Source organism: Lycium barbarum, chromosome 7 (genome assembly GCF_019175385.1).
Source record: "Lycium barbarum isolate Lr01 chromosome 7, ASM1917538v2, whole genome shotgun sequence".
In the NCBI taxonomy this organism is placed as follows: domain Eukaryota; kingdom Viridiplantae; phylum Streptophyta; class Magnoliopsida; order Solanales; family Solanaceae; genus Lycium; species Lycium barbarum.
Window position 1 is genome coordinate 8,122,266 of NC_083343.1, and position 16,528 is coordinate 8,138,793.

Consider the following 16,528-nt stretch of genomic DNA (forward strand, 5'->3'; position numbering starts at 1 on the left):
CTCGGAATTCTTACCCGATACGCAACATATGGTTCCCTTTCCTTAGCAACTTTCTTTCCTTGCATCGTACGCTTTTGAAACCTCGTTGAGGGTCATCTAATACTTCTTCTTACTCATCAAAAAATCGTATACCCTAGGCCCTCTGTTAGCCTGTTCACTGTACATGTACGGGGGATTTTCTGAGGTGTAACATATCGGGTCCAATGCCAGGGATTAGTGGGCCGGGTTTTATAGCTGGAAAGCCCAATAAGCCTTTGTCTGGGCCCCTCACAAGTTTGTTCAGTCCAATGAACAAAGTGGATAATGAGACTTTTGTAGGAGAAAAATGTTGGGCTCATTCACGCACGAAGTTGTTGCTTCTTTCCTTGTGCGATGAGGCCGCATTATCAATCAACAAGATTGTTACACTCCGTGGAATATTCCTTCTTTAATGGCGCATATATCCTTTCCTTCCTTGAATTGATTTGTACTGCTGGAGAATATCTTGTCAGCCACCACAATATTTGTAATATCGTAGTATCCAATTGTAGGGCTGGGAAGTTTTCACTGAGTTAAACTTGTGTAAGCCTATCTCGTTTGGGCTGTCTTGTGGGCTCTTTTATTCCTTGTGTGATTCAATTATTATACTTGCATAAATAAAATTGTCATCATAAAAACTTGACACTAACAATCTCCCCCTTTTTGAGGATGACAATTTTAAATGAGATTTTGTCAACTTCCCTGTGGCGGATGCTCCCCCTGATCAGTTGACTTGTCCTTGTAAGCTCCCCCTGAACAGTTGACTGTCTATTTCTCCCCCTTTGGCATCACTCAAAAAAATAGACACAGAAACGGCAAAGAGATATATAGGCTTATAATATTAGTAAGATGCTGAACCAATCAGCACAAAAAGAGTAAACCAAAGTGCAACACAAAAACAAACGAACTTAGGTCCCACAAAAACATTGTTTAAACAGACCAAAAATAACCAGATTTAAAAGAACTACTCCTGGCGTCGGAACACGGGACGACGAAGGAAATAAGCCAAGGTATTCACAATAGCATCCTTCATTTCAGTCAACGGAGTAGTGAGACGTTCAGGCATGGCGCCAACACTGGCTTGAAGCTTGGCGGACAATTTAACAGCTTCCTTTATCACAACATCCAGTTTAACCCGCAGCTTAGAGACATCAGTACCTGTTTCCTTTGTCGTATCACGAATCTTCTCGACTTGAAACAAAGTGGATGCCATTAAGTCTTTGATGGACTCAATCTTCGCATCCATAGAGGAAAGTTTGGAGAGAAGGTTTGCATAACATTCAGCAGAGACGACAGAAGGATCTGATTTTTTCATTTTGGTGGAGGGACCAGGTGGAGATGCATCATAGACCTCCTTTAGCACCCAAGATTCATTGCTCAAGACATACCCCATACTACCAAACGCCCTAGAGTTGTAACACTGCTTAATGAGAGTAATGGGATAGTTGACTAAGTCAATTTTGTGGACTAATTCTAGCTACCATTACTTTTTCCTGTCAATGAAGTTTTAGGTTTCTAGAATTAGAATAGGAGGAAAAAAAGGATAGGATATAAATAGCCCCTCGAATTTACTATTTATCCTTTTTAGTCTATATATATATATATATATATATATATATATATATATATATATATATATATATATATTCTACCAGACTATTTCTAATTTATATAATTAGAAGGGCGGCTATTTAAAATTAATTCTTCAAATGGAAATAAGGGATACCATAAAAGAAAGAAATAAAAAAGAAGGAAAAGAGAAAGAAACAGACAGGTTTTATGAACTAGGGATTTGAGACGAGATACATTTAATTGATTTTCTTCTCTCTTTTTTTCTTTTCCCATTTGTTATCTTTTTCTATTTCTTTATTTTCCTTTTATTTTTAGTTTTTTAGTTTTGTATTGAGAGAAACAACATAAAATTTTTGAAGATATAAGCAGTGGCGGATCCAGGATTTTTATTCAGGTGTTCGGGAAAAAAAAGCTAAATATACACTGTAATTTTTTACCGAGGGTGTTCAAAAGTTAATATATGCACATAAACACAGAAAATTTACCCTATATATACACTGTAATTTTTTGCCGAGGGTGTTCGGGCACCCTGGCCCCCAAGTAGATCCACCCCTGCGTATAAGTGTCAATAATTCATTAAAAGGAAAACTACTAAGAGTGTCCTTGCCAAAAGAAAAGGCAAATAACATTTTAATATTACATCTTCCAGATTTTTAAATTACTATTTGTTCTCTTTTCTGTTAACCTTTAATTTTTATATGTTCTAATTCACGTTAATATTGATTTAAGTGAGTTGCTTTCATATCTAATTTTAATTTAAAATGTTCTTCACATGTCTTTTGTCGAATTTCAGGACTGCGCGAAGCACGGACAAGTATACTAGTTTTGAATAGTAAAGAGAATTATAAGGAAACGAGGGAGGAGGTTGTGCTCTTTCCTTTTTTTTTTCAAAAAAAAAAAAAAAAAAAAAAAAACGTGTACTCTTTTAAATACCAATTTGTTTTTCTAAATAAAAGTTCATATAATTGACAAGATTCAAAAAGTCGCAATTGACATTCCAATAAAATGTTTTTTCATTTTTGTATCTCTTGTGCAATTTTTTGCTACCATATTTTATACAGAATACTCCTATTTAAGTTAGGATACCTCTAGGTTTTTCTTCCAAAACTGAAAACCCTAGCTAGGTAGGGGTTTAAATAGGGCCATATTAACGTAGCCCTTCCACAACAAAGACTAAAAAAACAGCACCAAAAGGCAGCTACTGAATTCATACAATGGCTGATTTACCCAACGAAATCACTAAAATCATTCTCTCAAATTTACCAGTGAAATCCCTCTTGCGATTCAAGTGTGTTTCTAATTTGTGGCGTTCTTGGATTTCATGTCCAAAATTCCAGCTCTCGAATCAACGACAACGACATGGAGTGATCGCCACGATGTCTTCAAGGAGGGGTAAGAGCTATATTCGTACGTTCTCCATCCGCTTCATAAATCAACAACTCGCTTTGGAAGAGTTCAATTATCCCCCCATGAAAAGGGATCATACCCATCGTTGTGACTTGTTGGGTTCTTGTCATGGTCTCATAATGATAAACGCGGACAGGCATATTTACTTGTGGAATCCTGCCACCCGACTTAGCACCAAAGTGCTTGAGCTTGACCCCCGGTTAGGTGACTATAATAAACGTGGGGGACTTTGTTTCGACTCCTCCAAGAATGTTTACAAGGCTGTGCTGACTCTTGCACACGTGAGTGACCATCACGACGCAGACCCAGATTATGGTTATTGGCTTTTTATAGTTGCTAGTCTTAAAGACAAACACTGGAGGAAACTCGAATTCCCTTATGACATCGATGTCAACTTAGTGAGTGACGGGATTACATTACAGGGACGACTTCACTATAGGGTAAGGTTCAAAAAATCCTATTGTGAAAATTATAATGAGGAAGATGATTTCAATGATGGAAATAATAAACGTCACAAGCGTGATTCTCGTAACCAGGTAATTTGTTTTGATCCCATCTCTGAAAAGTTCATTATGTTTCCGGTCCCTGAGCCTAAATCTAATCAAGAAGAGAATGCTATAGTTGATTTAGGAGTTTTAAATGAATGTCTTTGTATGACTTGCTTGGATGATGATAAGGGCGGTGTTGAGATATTGGTCATGAAGGAATATGGAGTAAAGGAATCATGGACATCCTTATTTTTCATAAGGAATTTAGAAATAAATCCACCTTATGGGTTTGCAGTGCCCTTTTCTGTCACAGAGATCGGAGAAGTAGCATTGATAATTAAAATTAATAGAAGAGTGACAAAAGTTGTCGTATACAATCCTAAAAATGATAATATGAGAGACATTATCATCGAGGGAGAAACGGAATATATAGATTTACCCATCTTTACCTATGTGGAAAGTTTGATCTCGCCAAAAGAATACTACTGGAGTAAAAAGCATAAATGGCTTTTTGATAGACGGATTTGAGTTCTCTCTTTCATATTCCTTTGTTCTAAGCATAAGAAAGTAAGTACTATTGGGTTTTTGGGTTTTTGGGTTTTTTAACACCCTTTGGCCCTAGCCCACTTATATATAAACTTGAGTGGTCTGGTTTTTAGGGTTGGTCACAACAAAGAGGGAAAAGAAAGGAGGCATCCAAGTGAGAAAAATAGAATGTCTTTGAAGAAAATTTTGTGCGACCAGCTTCGTTGTTTTGACGATACCCGTTGATCTAACCTAACCTTCGGATTTGGTTGAAATTTTAACTGAGTGTTCTCAACACATTGTTATTCGATCTGAACGGTGGAGATCGGTTTCGGAGGTCTGTAGAAGCAGTTTTAGAGCAGTTAACAGTAGCCCCGTTATTGGTGATTTCTCTCTTTTCTTCAATTGTATTGTTGTTGCTATTGTTGCTCCGCATTTGGCATTCATATTGTAGCCATTTTGGAGAACTTTGTAACCCTCATTTGATATAGTGGAGCTTTGGACCCGTGGATGTTTCCTCTTCACCTTAAGGGGATTTAACACGTAAATTAGGTGTCTCTTGCATTCGATTTATTTTGTGATATCTTGTTATTGGTATAGTTGCTGCCCGGATTTCCATTTGTGCTACTATTTATTGCCTTCTCTTAATTCAAATAGTGTGGAAGGTTTTTACTTGAGTTCTGTTACCTTGCCGTGCAATTTGATATTTGCCTGTTTCTTCCCAGCAAGTACCATATCGGAATAGCATGGATTTTATAAACTTGCTAATATGTTTGATTGCAAGGATTCTTGGTGCTGCACTCGTTGTTCCCATTTTGCAAGTTAATGTGATCTTTCTTTGTTTTCCAGATGAAAAGTTTATCTTTTTGTTTGTTTTGATTCTTTGGTATTACGTCTTGTTATAATTTATTTAAGAAAAGCAAGGATTGTATAAACTTTTAGGTCGTCAGTTCTACAGTTCATAAAACAATGAAAGTAGGACAAAAGAATCTGCATTGCTGAGTCTCCAATAAGTTGACATCAGACTTCAATCAGAATAATTGGTAAATTTAAAATGAGATAATGGTCAAAAACACAATCATTTTTTTTGAGTTTCTTATCTGAACTATCAGGTGTTTGCATTTTCTAGCCGGACTATCACCAACTATTTATCAAAACACACCTCAACTAAAATTAAGAGATAATGGTCAGAAACATGTCTGAAGTATCACTTTTTTGCAAGTTTCCAGCATCATCAGATACTAATCGAGGTGTGTTTTATAAATAGTTGATGATAGTTCAGGTAGGAAATGAAATACGATCAGGTGTGTTTTGATAAAGAATTAGTGATATTTCAGGTAGGAAACGCAAACACTTGATACCTGAGGTGAGAATCCACAAAAGTGTGATACTTTGAGATGTGTTTTTGACCATTATCTCATTTAAATTCTGTTTATACTTTACTCTTTTGTTTTTTTGGTTCTTCCTGTAATTGACACATCCAAGTTCTAAGAACAAAAGCAGAGAAAACTACTCAAAAGAAGAGAAATGCTTAAGTCAAGACTCAACCCACTGTCACACCTCAATCCTGGTAGGGCATGATGGGCACCCGACCCTTACTTAGAGTCGAGCGAACCCGCTGCTTCTCGTTATACTTATAAATCTCACAGGACTCTGAAGTCATGAAATGAAATGCACAATGGAAGCTTTTCGAAAACATTCTTTTCATCTTTCTCGAATCAAATAAAATTTGTAATCATATAAATCTGTAAAGTAATGCATAATGATACATCAGCTTAAATAGCCGCTTACAAGACTGACATACTGTATACATGACTCTGTCTGCAAAGTCTCTAACATAAATCAATATACCGTAACATAGATACTCTGACTCGGCAACACTCCGGAAAGAAATGGAGCTCGTCAATCTTGCTGGAACATCTTCTAGCAATATCCTCTACTCATCTGTATACACCTGCGTGGCATGAAACACAACGCCCACAAGAAGGGACGTCAGTACGAATAATGTACTGAGTATGTAAGACATAAGTAACGACATAACATAGATATGAAAAGTAACAAGGAATAAGAGAGATAACCTGTACATCTGAATGCCTCGTAGGGCGGATGTCATGCATGCTTAGCCTTTTAAAAAAAAACATTCTTATCCATATACATAGTAACATGCCCGGCCATTAAGGCGCGGTGTCATATATATAATATCATGCCCGGCCATTAAGGCTCGGTGTTATCATCATTAGCCTGCGTCCAGGCCTCCCGCGTCCGGGGCAATATCATAACATGCCCACTGCAGTGGTGTGCACATCTACGTGCCTGCCCGGCCGACTATAGCGCGGCGCGGTGTGAGAAAAATACATACATACATACATACATATATATATATATATATATATATATATATATATATATATATATATATATATATATATATATATATATATATATATATATATATATATATATGAAGCTTGCATGAGAGGCAAAAAAAAAATCTATAAGTGCATCGGAGTGACGTAAGGTCGGTAACCTCCGATTATATTATGGAATAATCATCGTCGTTTTGTCTCACCTTGAAGGAACAATTATTATAAGGTGAGACTATCAATGAAGGATAGCATTAAGAGAAAACATAGAGTAAGATCATAAATCTCGTAAGGCATCAATTCATATACTTTTGGAATCTTTAAAAAAAAATAGTCATCATCCATGAATAAAATTCAGACATCAAGGAAATGGTTCAACATTTTTATATCGTCATTGAAATCCTAAACTTGGAACCTTTTAACATGAAATCATTCTCATCATAATCATCATCGTTGTCCTTGTAAAACATATCCATCATTGTTGTCATAAAAGCTTACGGAGTCATAAACCTCTGGTTTAGGAAATACGAACATTTTGAAAAACATTCATGAATTATTAGGAAAGGGTTTATGCCTTGGAATCATGAACAGCTAACTTTTGGAAATAAGGAGGCTATGAAAACATTTATGGAGTTATAATCATAGGGATCATGCCTTTGAAAGAAAGGGACAAGCCTTAACATACATGGAAGATAATTTCTCGGCTTCCAACTTACTTCATGTCTTGCAATTCACTTAAGATTATTCGTCGCCTCGTAATCTACATATAGAACCATTCATAATATTGTTAGGCTCGTCATCAGGCACTTGTCTCAAGACTTTAATTAAAATCTTTTTAGATTCTGTCGAAATTCGGGCAGCACCTTCCCTGTTTATATGCCTAGCCCGAAATCATTATATCAACAACCAATCAACAACAACAATACCAACATCATCAAAACCATTATCCATACCAATATACTTCCTAAAACATCCCACACGATGTCTTCTAAATTTCTCAACTAACCAACTTGTGATACGACTATTTGAATACTTTATTTCCGTAAAGAAGCCGAAATTAATACTAACAACATCCTCAACATCCTACAAGATAAATATATGTATTTTCATCCAAATTTCTCTTCAACCCTCAATCCATAAACCAACAACATCAACACAACACACCATAACCTCTATTCTGGAAATTATTCCTTAATTCATATTGATAGAGAAAGAGATTCAACAATTCATACCTTATTTTTATGAAGGTAGCAAACTCTTCACTATTTTCTTGTTCCCAAGCCACTTCAACACCAAACGAAATTATATTCACGTCTACGCGTTGCCCGGACCTCGATTGATATTTCGTAGCTTGAATTTTTGCTCAAAATCCTCAATTCTATGGGAGATTTAAGAGCCCTTTGATGGCTGAAAATTCTGGAAATTTTGAGAAGTTTTTAGATGATGAAAATGGGGGGTTTTTCCCTTTTTATAAGGGCTGAGGCGGCGTTACTGTAGCTACAGTACTGTAGCAGTACTGTAGTTGTACTGTTTCTGCGTCGATAGTTCAGTTTGTAACGTCTATAATTCTCTACTCCGATGTCCTATCGACGAGGGGTTTGTTGCATTAGAAACTAGACTCGCCGAACTTCATTTTAGGATTTTGAAACACCTTAAAACTCCAAATATACATGGGGATATACCCCTCCAAAGTTGACTAGAAATCTGTCCAACATTTCTCAAATTTTCGTCGAACTTATTTTCTTTAATTTGCTTGACCTCAAAACCATCCGAAACTCTTCATACATGATATTTATCATTTATTATACATGATAATGGACATATTCTTGTGTTTCAAAATAGTCTTTCCCGATTACGACTTACGAGATCGTAATTCGTCCTTTACTTAAACAATATACTTAATAATGCCTTGTTCCTCATACTCCAAAGTTGTTTTACCTAGTCGTAACTCGATATACTTACATTCAAATTTAACCAGTGCTTCTCCGAGGTACGGGGTGTAACACCCACAATATCTAAGCTGGGCAAATCAAATATAGTTAAGGTCAAGAGACTATCCCTCTCTCTGAGTCTTTCCAGAGTTTAAGAACAGAGCTCAGATTGACATCAGATATTGCACAAACTAAATACCAACTCACAATCTATATAGTCCTGGTGATAGAAGTATGCTCTGCTTTTTTATTATGTTACTGTCAACATATTTCCGTTAATACCCGTGCACCTGAAAGTAGAGGTGGTAAATGGGCGGGTTGAGCTGAATTTGAGCGGATCAAAATGGGCTGAGTTAATGAATGGGCGGGTTATTGATCCGCCCAAAAGTTAGTTACGCTTAAATAAGTTCGGCTGAAATGGGCTAAAAAGTTGGTCAAAACAAAACCAGCCCACTTACAAAGTTTTAATCACTCTTCGGGATTTATAATGAGCAAATGCTCCATGCATTTTTCTACTTTATTTCCAGGTTTTAACATGTTATAAAAGAATAGAGATCATATTGATAAGAGAGATTGCACTACTTATAACCTTACCAAATAAAAGTAATCAGCTTCATAGGCACAAAATAAAATCCATTCCAAACAACTTGCTAACTACATAGTCCTAAAGTATGATCTGCTTTTTCATGTATCCCTTCACCAAAACTTTCAACATATTTCCCTTCACGCCCATCAACCTGAATGTATGTCACAGGCTTCGCGGGAAACAAATTTTTCCCCCTCTATGTAAATACTGTGAATGCAGCACTTGGTTTTACAAGTTGATCACATTGCACAAGTTCGTTACTGGCCATATCTAGTTTTGGTTCTCGAAAGAGTGGTCCATTGATTCTGAACTTCGCAAATCCTAATAGTATTCACCAAGACTTCTTGATCTTCACTTTCTGTTTTTCCCTTTGTATATGCTAATAGGTATAACTTGCTTAGGCTGATGAAGGATAAAACCATGAGCCCATCTTTTCTTTCTTCTCTCCTGTTTACTGGTCGACTAATTCAACAATTCTCCATTTCACACCCTTGAGATTATAAAACTGAGCTCATTCAATAAAGTTCAGGAGAATAATCTCAGAATGGCCTACTTTTATGTCTCTATTTCTTTACTTTCTTTGTTTTGCGAATAGAAGGCTTACTTTGTAAGACCTTTTTACACCACCTATCTCTTTCACAGTGCTCGTCACATTTCATTTCATCAGTTTCTCCGTTTCCAAAAGAAGGCGTTAGTTGCTAATATTTTCCCCTCATGCTTTCTTGTCTCTCTTTCCTTCATGTTCGTCTGATCCTCTTTTGCCTTCAAGAAAATGTAAGATTTGTATGTGTGCGCGTCTAAGGTAATCATACAAAAAGTAAAACAGTAGTAAAAATGACGGATGTGTAGAAGAAACTGGAACATGATGATTCATGTACTGTATCATTTGTAAGAACAGTTCCAAGTGAAACTCTTTAACAAATAACTAACTGTTTCAAGAGAAGTTCTTTAACATAAAATTTAATTTGTGGCAGAAGCAAAAAATCCAAATGACTTAATAATATAATTTCAACTGTTTTTGAAAAATATGTGGTGTTAATACCAGAAAACAGTCGAGATGGAGAAGCCACGTCCATATTTAGCAGATAAAAGAAAATAATTTCTTTCAAGAATATAAAACTGACAATAGGTACTGCTTGACTTAAAATAATTCTGATCATGCATGCAGTCGATTTAAGAGAATATAGCAGATAAAAGAAAATAATTTGTTTCAAGAATATAAAACTGAGAATAGGTACTGCTTGACTTAAAATAATTCTGATCATGCATGCAGTCGATTTAAGAGAATACGATGCATTTCACTATATATTCCAACATAAGCCAAAGCAAAAAAGTTCTTGAGAAGTTCTAAGAGGCATTACTTCATTCATTGAACAACTTTTGAACAGACTCATTAATCATACTCTGCATCAAGCAGTTTTACATAGAACCAGCCAGAGTTGAAGGAGCCAACAGGGGTACACACAAAATACGGACAACCAATAGTCAAACTAATGGAAATCTTAGTTATGACTAAAAGAGGGAGCATACAATTGCTCAGGATTGCAAAAGTTGGGTTTCTTATAATGCCAACTTATTCATTTTTCGTCCCTAATATTGACGCATAATCGACCAAACACTGTCATTTTTTACAGCCCTTGATTTCACATAGCGTCAACTTCTCCATTTCAGTTTTAACCATACTAGATTTTGAGCTAAGCAAATTGATTGCATTTAAGAAATTACAGAAGATCAAAATCATCTATAGCAGGGGAATGATGCATGTGCAGCTACATCAGTTCCAAATTTAACACCTCAATTTAATAGCACATGCATGATAAAGGAGGCATTTACATGAATAGAAGGGGAGTTAGTAGTAGCAGTTGATAGCTGCTAAATCTTGTTATTCAATGTATAAGAGCCATGATTGTACCCATTTTATATCATTGAAATGAAATACAAATCTACTGTTGGGTCCATCCCATAATTTGAGGAAGGAAACATCTCCCTCATTTTAAGGAAGAAAACAAGGAAAAAAACATTTCCCTTGTTTTGAGGAAGAAACATATTCCTTGTTTTAAGGAAGAAAACATCTTCCTTCTATTTGGCAAATTGTCAAGTGCTTGCTTGAGTCACAAATGACATCAATAGGTTCATTTCATCCCTATAAATAGGGAAGCCTTCTATCATTTGCAGACACACCAAAATCTCAAACAATACATCTGAGTGAGAGCAAAGTGAGGTATTCCATAGACTGTAAGAAACTAGTCTGTGAAGAAAAATAGAGTGTGAGTGATATTGTAGTGAGGTGGGAAAAATCAAAAGAGTGTTTTTCTTTTGAGGGTGTAGTGGTCTTAGGAGTATTTGTACTCGTTACTACACGGTGTAAAATTCCTTGCTATAGTGATATCAGCTGCTCCTCTTGATCGTGGTTTTTTCCCTTATTCAGAAGGGTTTCCACGTAAAAATCTTGGTGTCATTATTGCTGCATTTTATTTTTGCTGATTTAACCATAAGTTAGTGTTCCGCGTTTATCACTAATACCGGGAATATTATTCTTGCGGTTTATTTTTATTCCCAACAAGTGGTATCAGAGCCAAGGTTCTGTCTGAGTATGCTCTGTGGTTGCAGCATAGTCTGAACTTCCACATCAGAAAAGAATTACCTTGGTGCTCCTGCATCAGCTGCCACGTCACCGGTCAGTTTTGTAATTTTGAAAAATTGTAGTTTGGTCCCTCAATTTTTTTGAAAATTATTAAGAAGGTGAAAAATGACCATTGACGAGTCAACTTCATCTTCCGGAGCTATGATTATGCTCACGGCTACCAACTACACGCTGTGGAAACCTCGGATGGAAGATTTGCTCAGTTGTAAAGACCTTTTTGATCCAATAGAGCTGAAGGGTATTAATCCTGACCCGCCTAAGTCAATAGAGTGGAAGAAAATTAATAGAAAAACTATTGGTCAAATCCGACAATGGATTGACCATAGTGTCTTCCACCACGTTGCACAAGAAATCGACGCTTATGCCCTTTGGAAGAAGTTGGAAGACATGTACCAGGCCAAGACCGCTCGGAACAAGGCCCTTCTGATGAGACGCCTTGTCAATATGAAGCTCAAAAGTGGAACTTCTGTTGCCGAACATACCAGTGAGTTCCAGAGTCTGGTAAATCAATTATCTTGTGTAGAAATGCCACTTGGAGACGAAATGCAATCTCTACTACTTCTTAGTTCCCTTCCTGATAGTTGGGAAACACTAGTTGTTACTCTCAACAACTCAGCCCCAAATGGAAAACTTACCATGTCTGTGGTCAAGGATGCATTGTTAAATGAAGAGGCAAGAAGGAAAGACATGAGCACAGATCAGACTCATGCCCTTGTGACGGAGAATCGAGGAAGATCACAAGAAAAACAACAAAGAAACAGTAAAGGAAAATGGAAAAGTAGAGACAAAAGTCGGGGGAGATCATCGGATGGCCGGAAACCTTCTTATACCTGCCACCATTGCGGTATAGAGGGTCACATGAAGAAGAATTGCTACAAATGGCTAGAGGAGCAAGGCAAGAGCAGTTCTCAACCGAAAAACAAGGGTGGTGAAGCGCTCCTCATAATCTCAGGTGATGTAGCGTACTGTACTACCCATGATGAGACATGCCTTCACGTCTCAAGAGAAGACACGGAATGGGTGGTAGATACTGCAGCATTCTACCACGTAACTCCCCACAGACACTATTGTAACACCTCGTAGCTTCGGGCGAAAGTTTGACTCATAAGATGATACTATAACGAAACCAATATGAGAGCTATAGGAAGTGTTTTGAAAACCAATTAAGTCATAAGAAATGTCTTGGGGCAAAGAAAAGTTGGAAGCCACTCTACGGGGCATGTTTGCATGCGAGTTTATAGAAGGTCTTACTTCCAACGATCATAACCCCTTTATTAATTGAGAATTTGGGAAAACTTCCTTGATGAAAGTTGTAGCCCTTTGAAATAGCTTTCCAACGATATATTATGCGCCTTAAACGGAGCTATGTACAAAACGTTATGGTCATTTTGCGACAGACTGTTCGGCAGAATATCACCCTCTGTCACACTATGCGGCTCAAGATGCGGCCCGCAAACACGACATGCGGCCCCGCAGTTCCGACGCAAAGTGTGCCAGAGAGATTTTGTCCATAATTTTCTGGACTACTTTAAATAAGACCCAACTCGACCAAAATCATATTTTTCATCATTCTTGGTCAAGAAAACCTCTAAAATACTCTCTAACATTCATCCACAAGAAAATTCAAGGGAAATCCATGAACCCAAGTGTATGAAACCTAGCCAAAGTTCATCTAATTCAAGAAAACCCAAGGGAAGTGAAGTAGGGTTTTGCTGCTAGAGGAGTAACTCCACTCAAGACTTGTTCAACCACTATCTAAGGTAAGTTTCATGACTTTCTCATGATGATTAAAGTGTTGATGATTTCTTGGAAGAATAGTAAATGGGTTTGATAAAGAGAATTATATGAACTATGCTAGAGTTGTTGGATTGTTGACTTGGGATTGTTGTATTCATATGGGTGATGAAAAATGATGTTAATTACATCTAATTGAGATTTTAGAATTTGCTAGTTGTAATATAATGGGGATTTGGTGAAGAAAACACTATTAATGAGGGTTGTGGAGCTTCATGCCCACCAAGTGTTTGATAAAATGCTTAGATGAACAAAGCCTGGATATTGTTGCTAATATAGAATCCCTATGACCTGTATTGCTATAGATTAAAGTTGAAGGGATTGGAGGACATTTTGATACGCTCAAAAGCAGGAAGTTAAGGTATGTAGAACTTCCATCCACATGTGGGAATCTCTACGCTCTTCCCCATGATCCGTTTCGTAAAATCTATGAAGTTCAAATCCCAGGGCATTAAACCCAACATATTGGTAGCCCGTAATTATGTATGTATGTACATGAATTTTGTATCTATGTTCGTTATTGTATTCCTAATCTTCCATTACGGATATTAGGAATCCTAGCCTAATCCATGAATCATGAATTCTTCCTCATGTGTTCTCATCATGTTCATATGAAACTTTATGATATTATTTGCAACTTACAATCATGTTTTCAAGACAATTATAAATATATGATTATGAACTATTGTTATTACTCATGAATCAAAAATATGTTTACAAGCTATTTCATGAAACCATGTTTACAAGTTATTTCGTGAAATCATTATTTCAAGACAAGTACAAGTTAATTCACGAAAATCATGGGCTTCTTAGCCAACTATATTATGTCAATGTTTTTGGGAGTTGCACAAATTACCGAGAAGGCTCAGATAGCCTGAAACTACGTAGCCACCGTAGGACAAGGATCGCTCCGCCCAGATAAGACGATACCTTAATTTTACACTGAATGGATCCATCAGGTACCTTACTACCTTATACTCGGGCAAGGTATGAGGGCTCTGCTGGTCCGGCGAGGTACCAGACTCCACGTACCCATGTGGTGATTTACTACCTTATACTCTGGCAAGGTATGAGGGCTCTGCTTGTCCGGCGAGGTACCAGACTCCACGTATCCACGTGGTGATATTATGTGTCGGTTTATGAAATGCTCTCCCTACTTATTATGTTTTTACTTATGTTATATATATATATATACATATGTACTCATGCTCATGATCATGTCCAGGTTTTCAGTTTCAGTTCTTATCATGTTATTTCATGTCCCATGTTGTTTCTTTCGGTTGCTTTACATACCAGTACATTCAATGTGCTGACGTCCCTTTTTATTGCCCGGGGGCCTGCATTTCACGATGCAGGTACGGATTTACAGGACGACGCTTCTGATCATTAGGATTTGTACGTACCAGCTTATTGGTGAGCCCCATCTTATTCGGGGTTTAGACATTGTATTTCTTTATTTAGTTTTGCATCTAAAGGTATGCTGGGGGCCTTGTCCCAGTAAGTATGTTTTCCAGTCAGGCTCATGATAGAGGTTTCATAGACTAGACAAGTCAGTTATGTCATGTCAGACATTCGGAGTCGTATAGCCATTTTGGCTCATTCATGTTATTTTCGCACTCATGTTTAAACAAGTATTTTTATTAAGTATTATGACTTACTACGTTTTATAAAGGCTCATCATGCATTCACATTATAATTCCGTTCATGTATGCCTCATGATAGTTCAGCAAGCCATGTGGTTCGCTCGGTCACATGCAGTCAGGCACCGAGTGTCGTGTTACGTCCAGGCCATGGTTCGGGGCGTGACAAAACTTAGTATTAGAACCTAGGTTCAAGTGTCTTTAGGGAGTCTATGAAACCGTGTCCAGTGGGGTCAGTTTTATATGTGTGAGGGCCCCATACATATAAACAGTTGACCACCAAGACATTCAGGATTTGTCTCATTTCTTTCTACTCTAGATCGTGCCATGAAGCTTAGAGCAATAAGTAACTTCTCTTCCTCTCGAATTACGTACGTTTCGAATGCGCAGGAGATGAACAGGTAATTCAAGGTCCAAGTAAGGATGTTTACCCATAGGGGGTACAATTATGCAGTACTTACTGGTAACGAATGAGACTTCAAGTGCTATTGAAAGTGGGATACCACAGGGAGACGATATTAGAGAAATTAGAAAAGGAGCTAAGTCTGCAGGAAACGTAAATCATGAAAGATCTCAAGGAAGGGGTGGCGGACAGTTTCTACCAGAGGTCATCAGGACCCACTCCATATGTAATTAAAGATTGAAAGGGAAAATAAACAGGAAAGTGTAACAGGTACAGGTTGAGTTGGACATACGAGGTAAGTTCATCATTTTTATACTGTTGTTGAAATTGGGAGCCCTGTGTGGCTATGATATGATATGATATATATGTATATATGCTGGCCTTGTGAGGCATTGTTGGTATTCCTGCGTGCAGGTTTTGGGATAGTAAGAAATACAGAGGAAACTCTGCCAAAAGTTTCCTAGAAATAGAAGGAGAATGAGATATAAGTTCGTAATATGTCTGGAAAAGCCATGTCAACAGTAATGATAAGATTTGACTAATTTACGAGTACGGCTGACTTTGAGAAATATGATTTGATTTCCTATTCAGATGAACACCTTAAGTGGGTGACAGTTCAGATACATTCGAATGTGTGTTAGAAATCAAGGGCTTAAGTTAAGTTCAGAGTAGAGTGATTAGTGGAAGAATAAATCAGCTAAGCCGTAAGAGTTGTCAAAAGGGGTTGACCTAAGATTTACAATGTGAGCAGACTAAAGTCATTATGATGGAGTATGCCAGTTATGAATACAGTAGCAACCGTTCATGTAAGTAAATTTAGTTTTTCCCCATGAGAAATTGCTCAGATGGGAGTCGAAAGATTCATCAATGTTGTAGAGTACAAAGGAATTACAGAAGATAAGGAATGTTAATTGGATTCCATCAAAAGAGAAGAATTTGTAAGTATAAGACGTTAGCCTTGGTCTAAGGGGGAGATGCATAAATCGCCAGTAAGTCCAGTGAGATAATTGAAGACCCGAAGGGTTAGTATGAGATATGAAGAACCTTAATTCAGTTAGGTTGGCATAATGAGATAGTCTCCATAGGGAATATGCCTAACCTGAAATGAGTAGAATGATCGTCGAACGAATCGTGTCAAGTTCAATTACTATCAATTA

General features: G+C 37.2%; 1 protein-coding gene across 1 annotated transcript; it reads left to right on the top strand.

Moving 5' to 3' along the window:
• Positions 1-2,804: 2,804 nt before the first annotated feature.
• LOC132601230 (F-box protein CPR1-like) lies at positions 2,805-4,013 on the top strand. The gene has a single exon (XM_060314334.1). It carries the CDS (start codon positions 2,805-2,807, stop codon positions 4,011-4,013), a length of 1,209 nt encoding a protein of 402 aa, XP_060170317.1.
• The last annotated feature ends 12,515 nt before the right edge of the window (positions 4,014-16,528 follow it).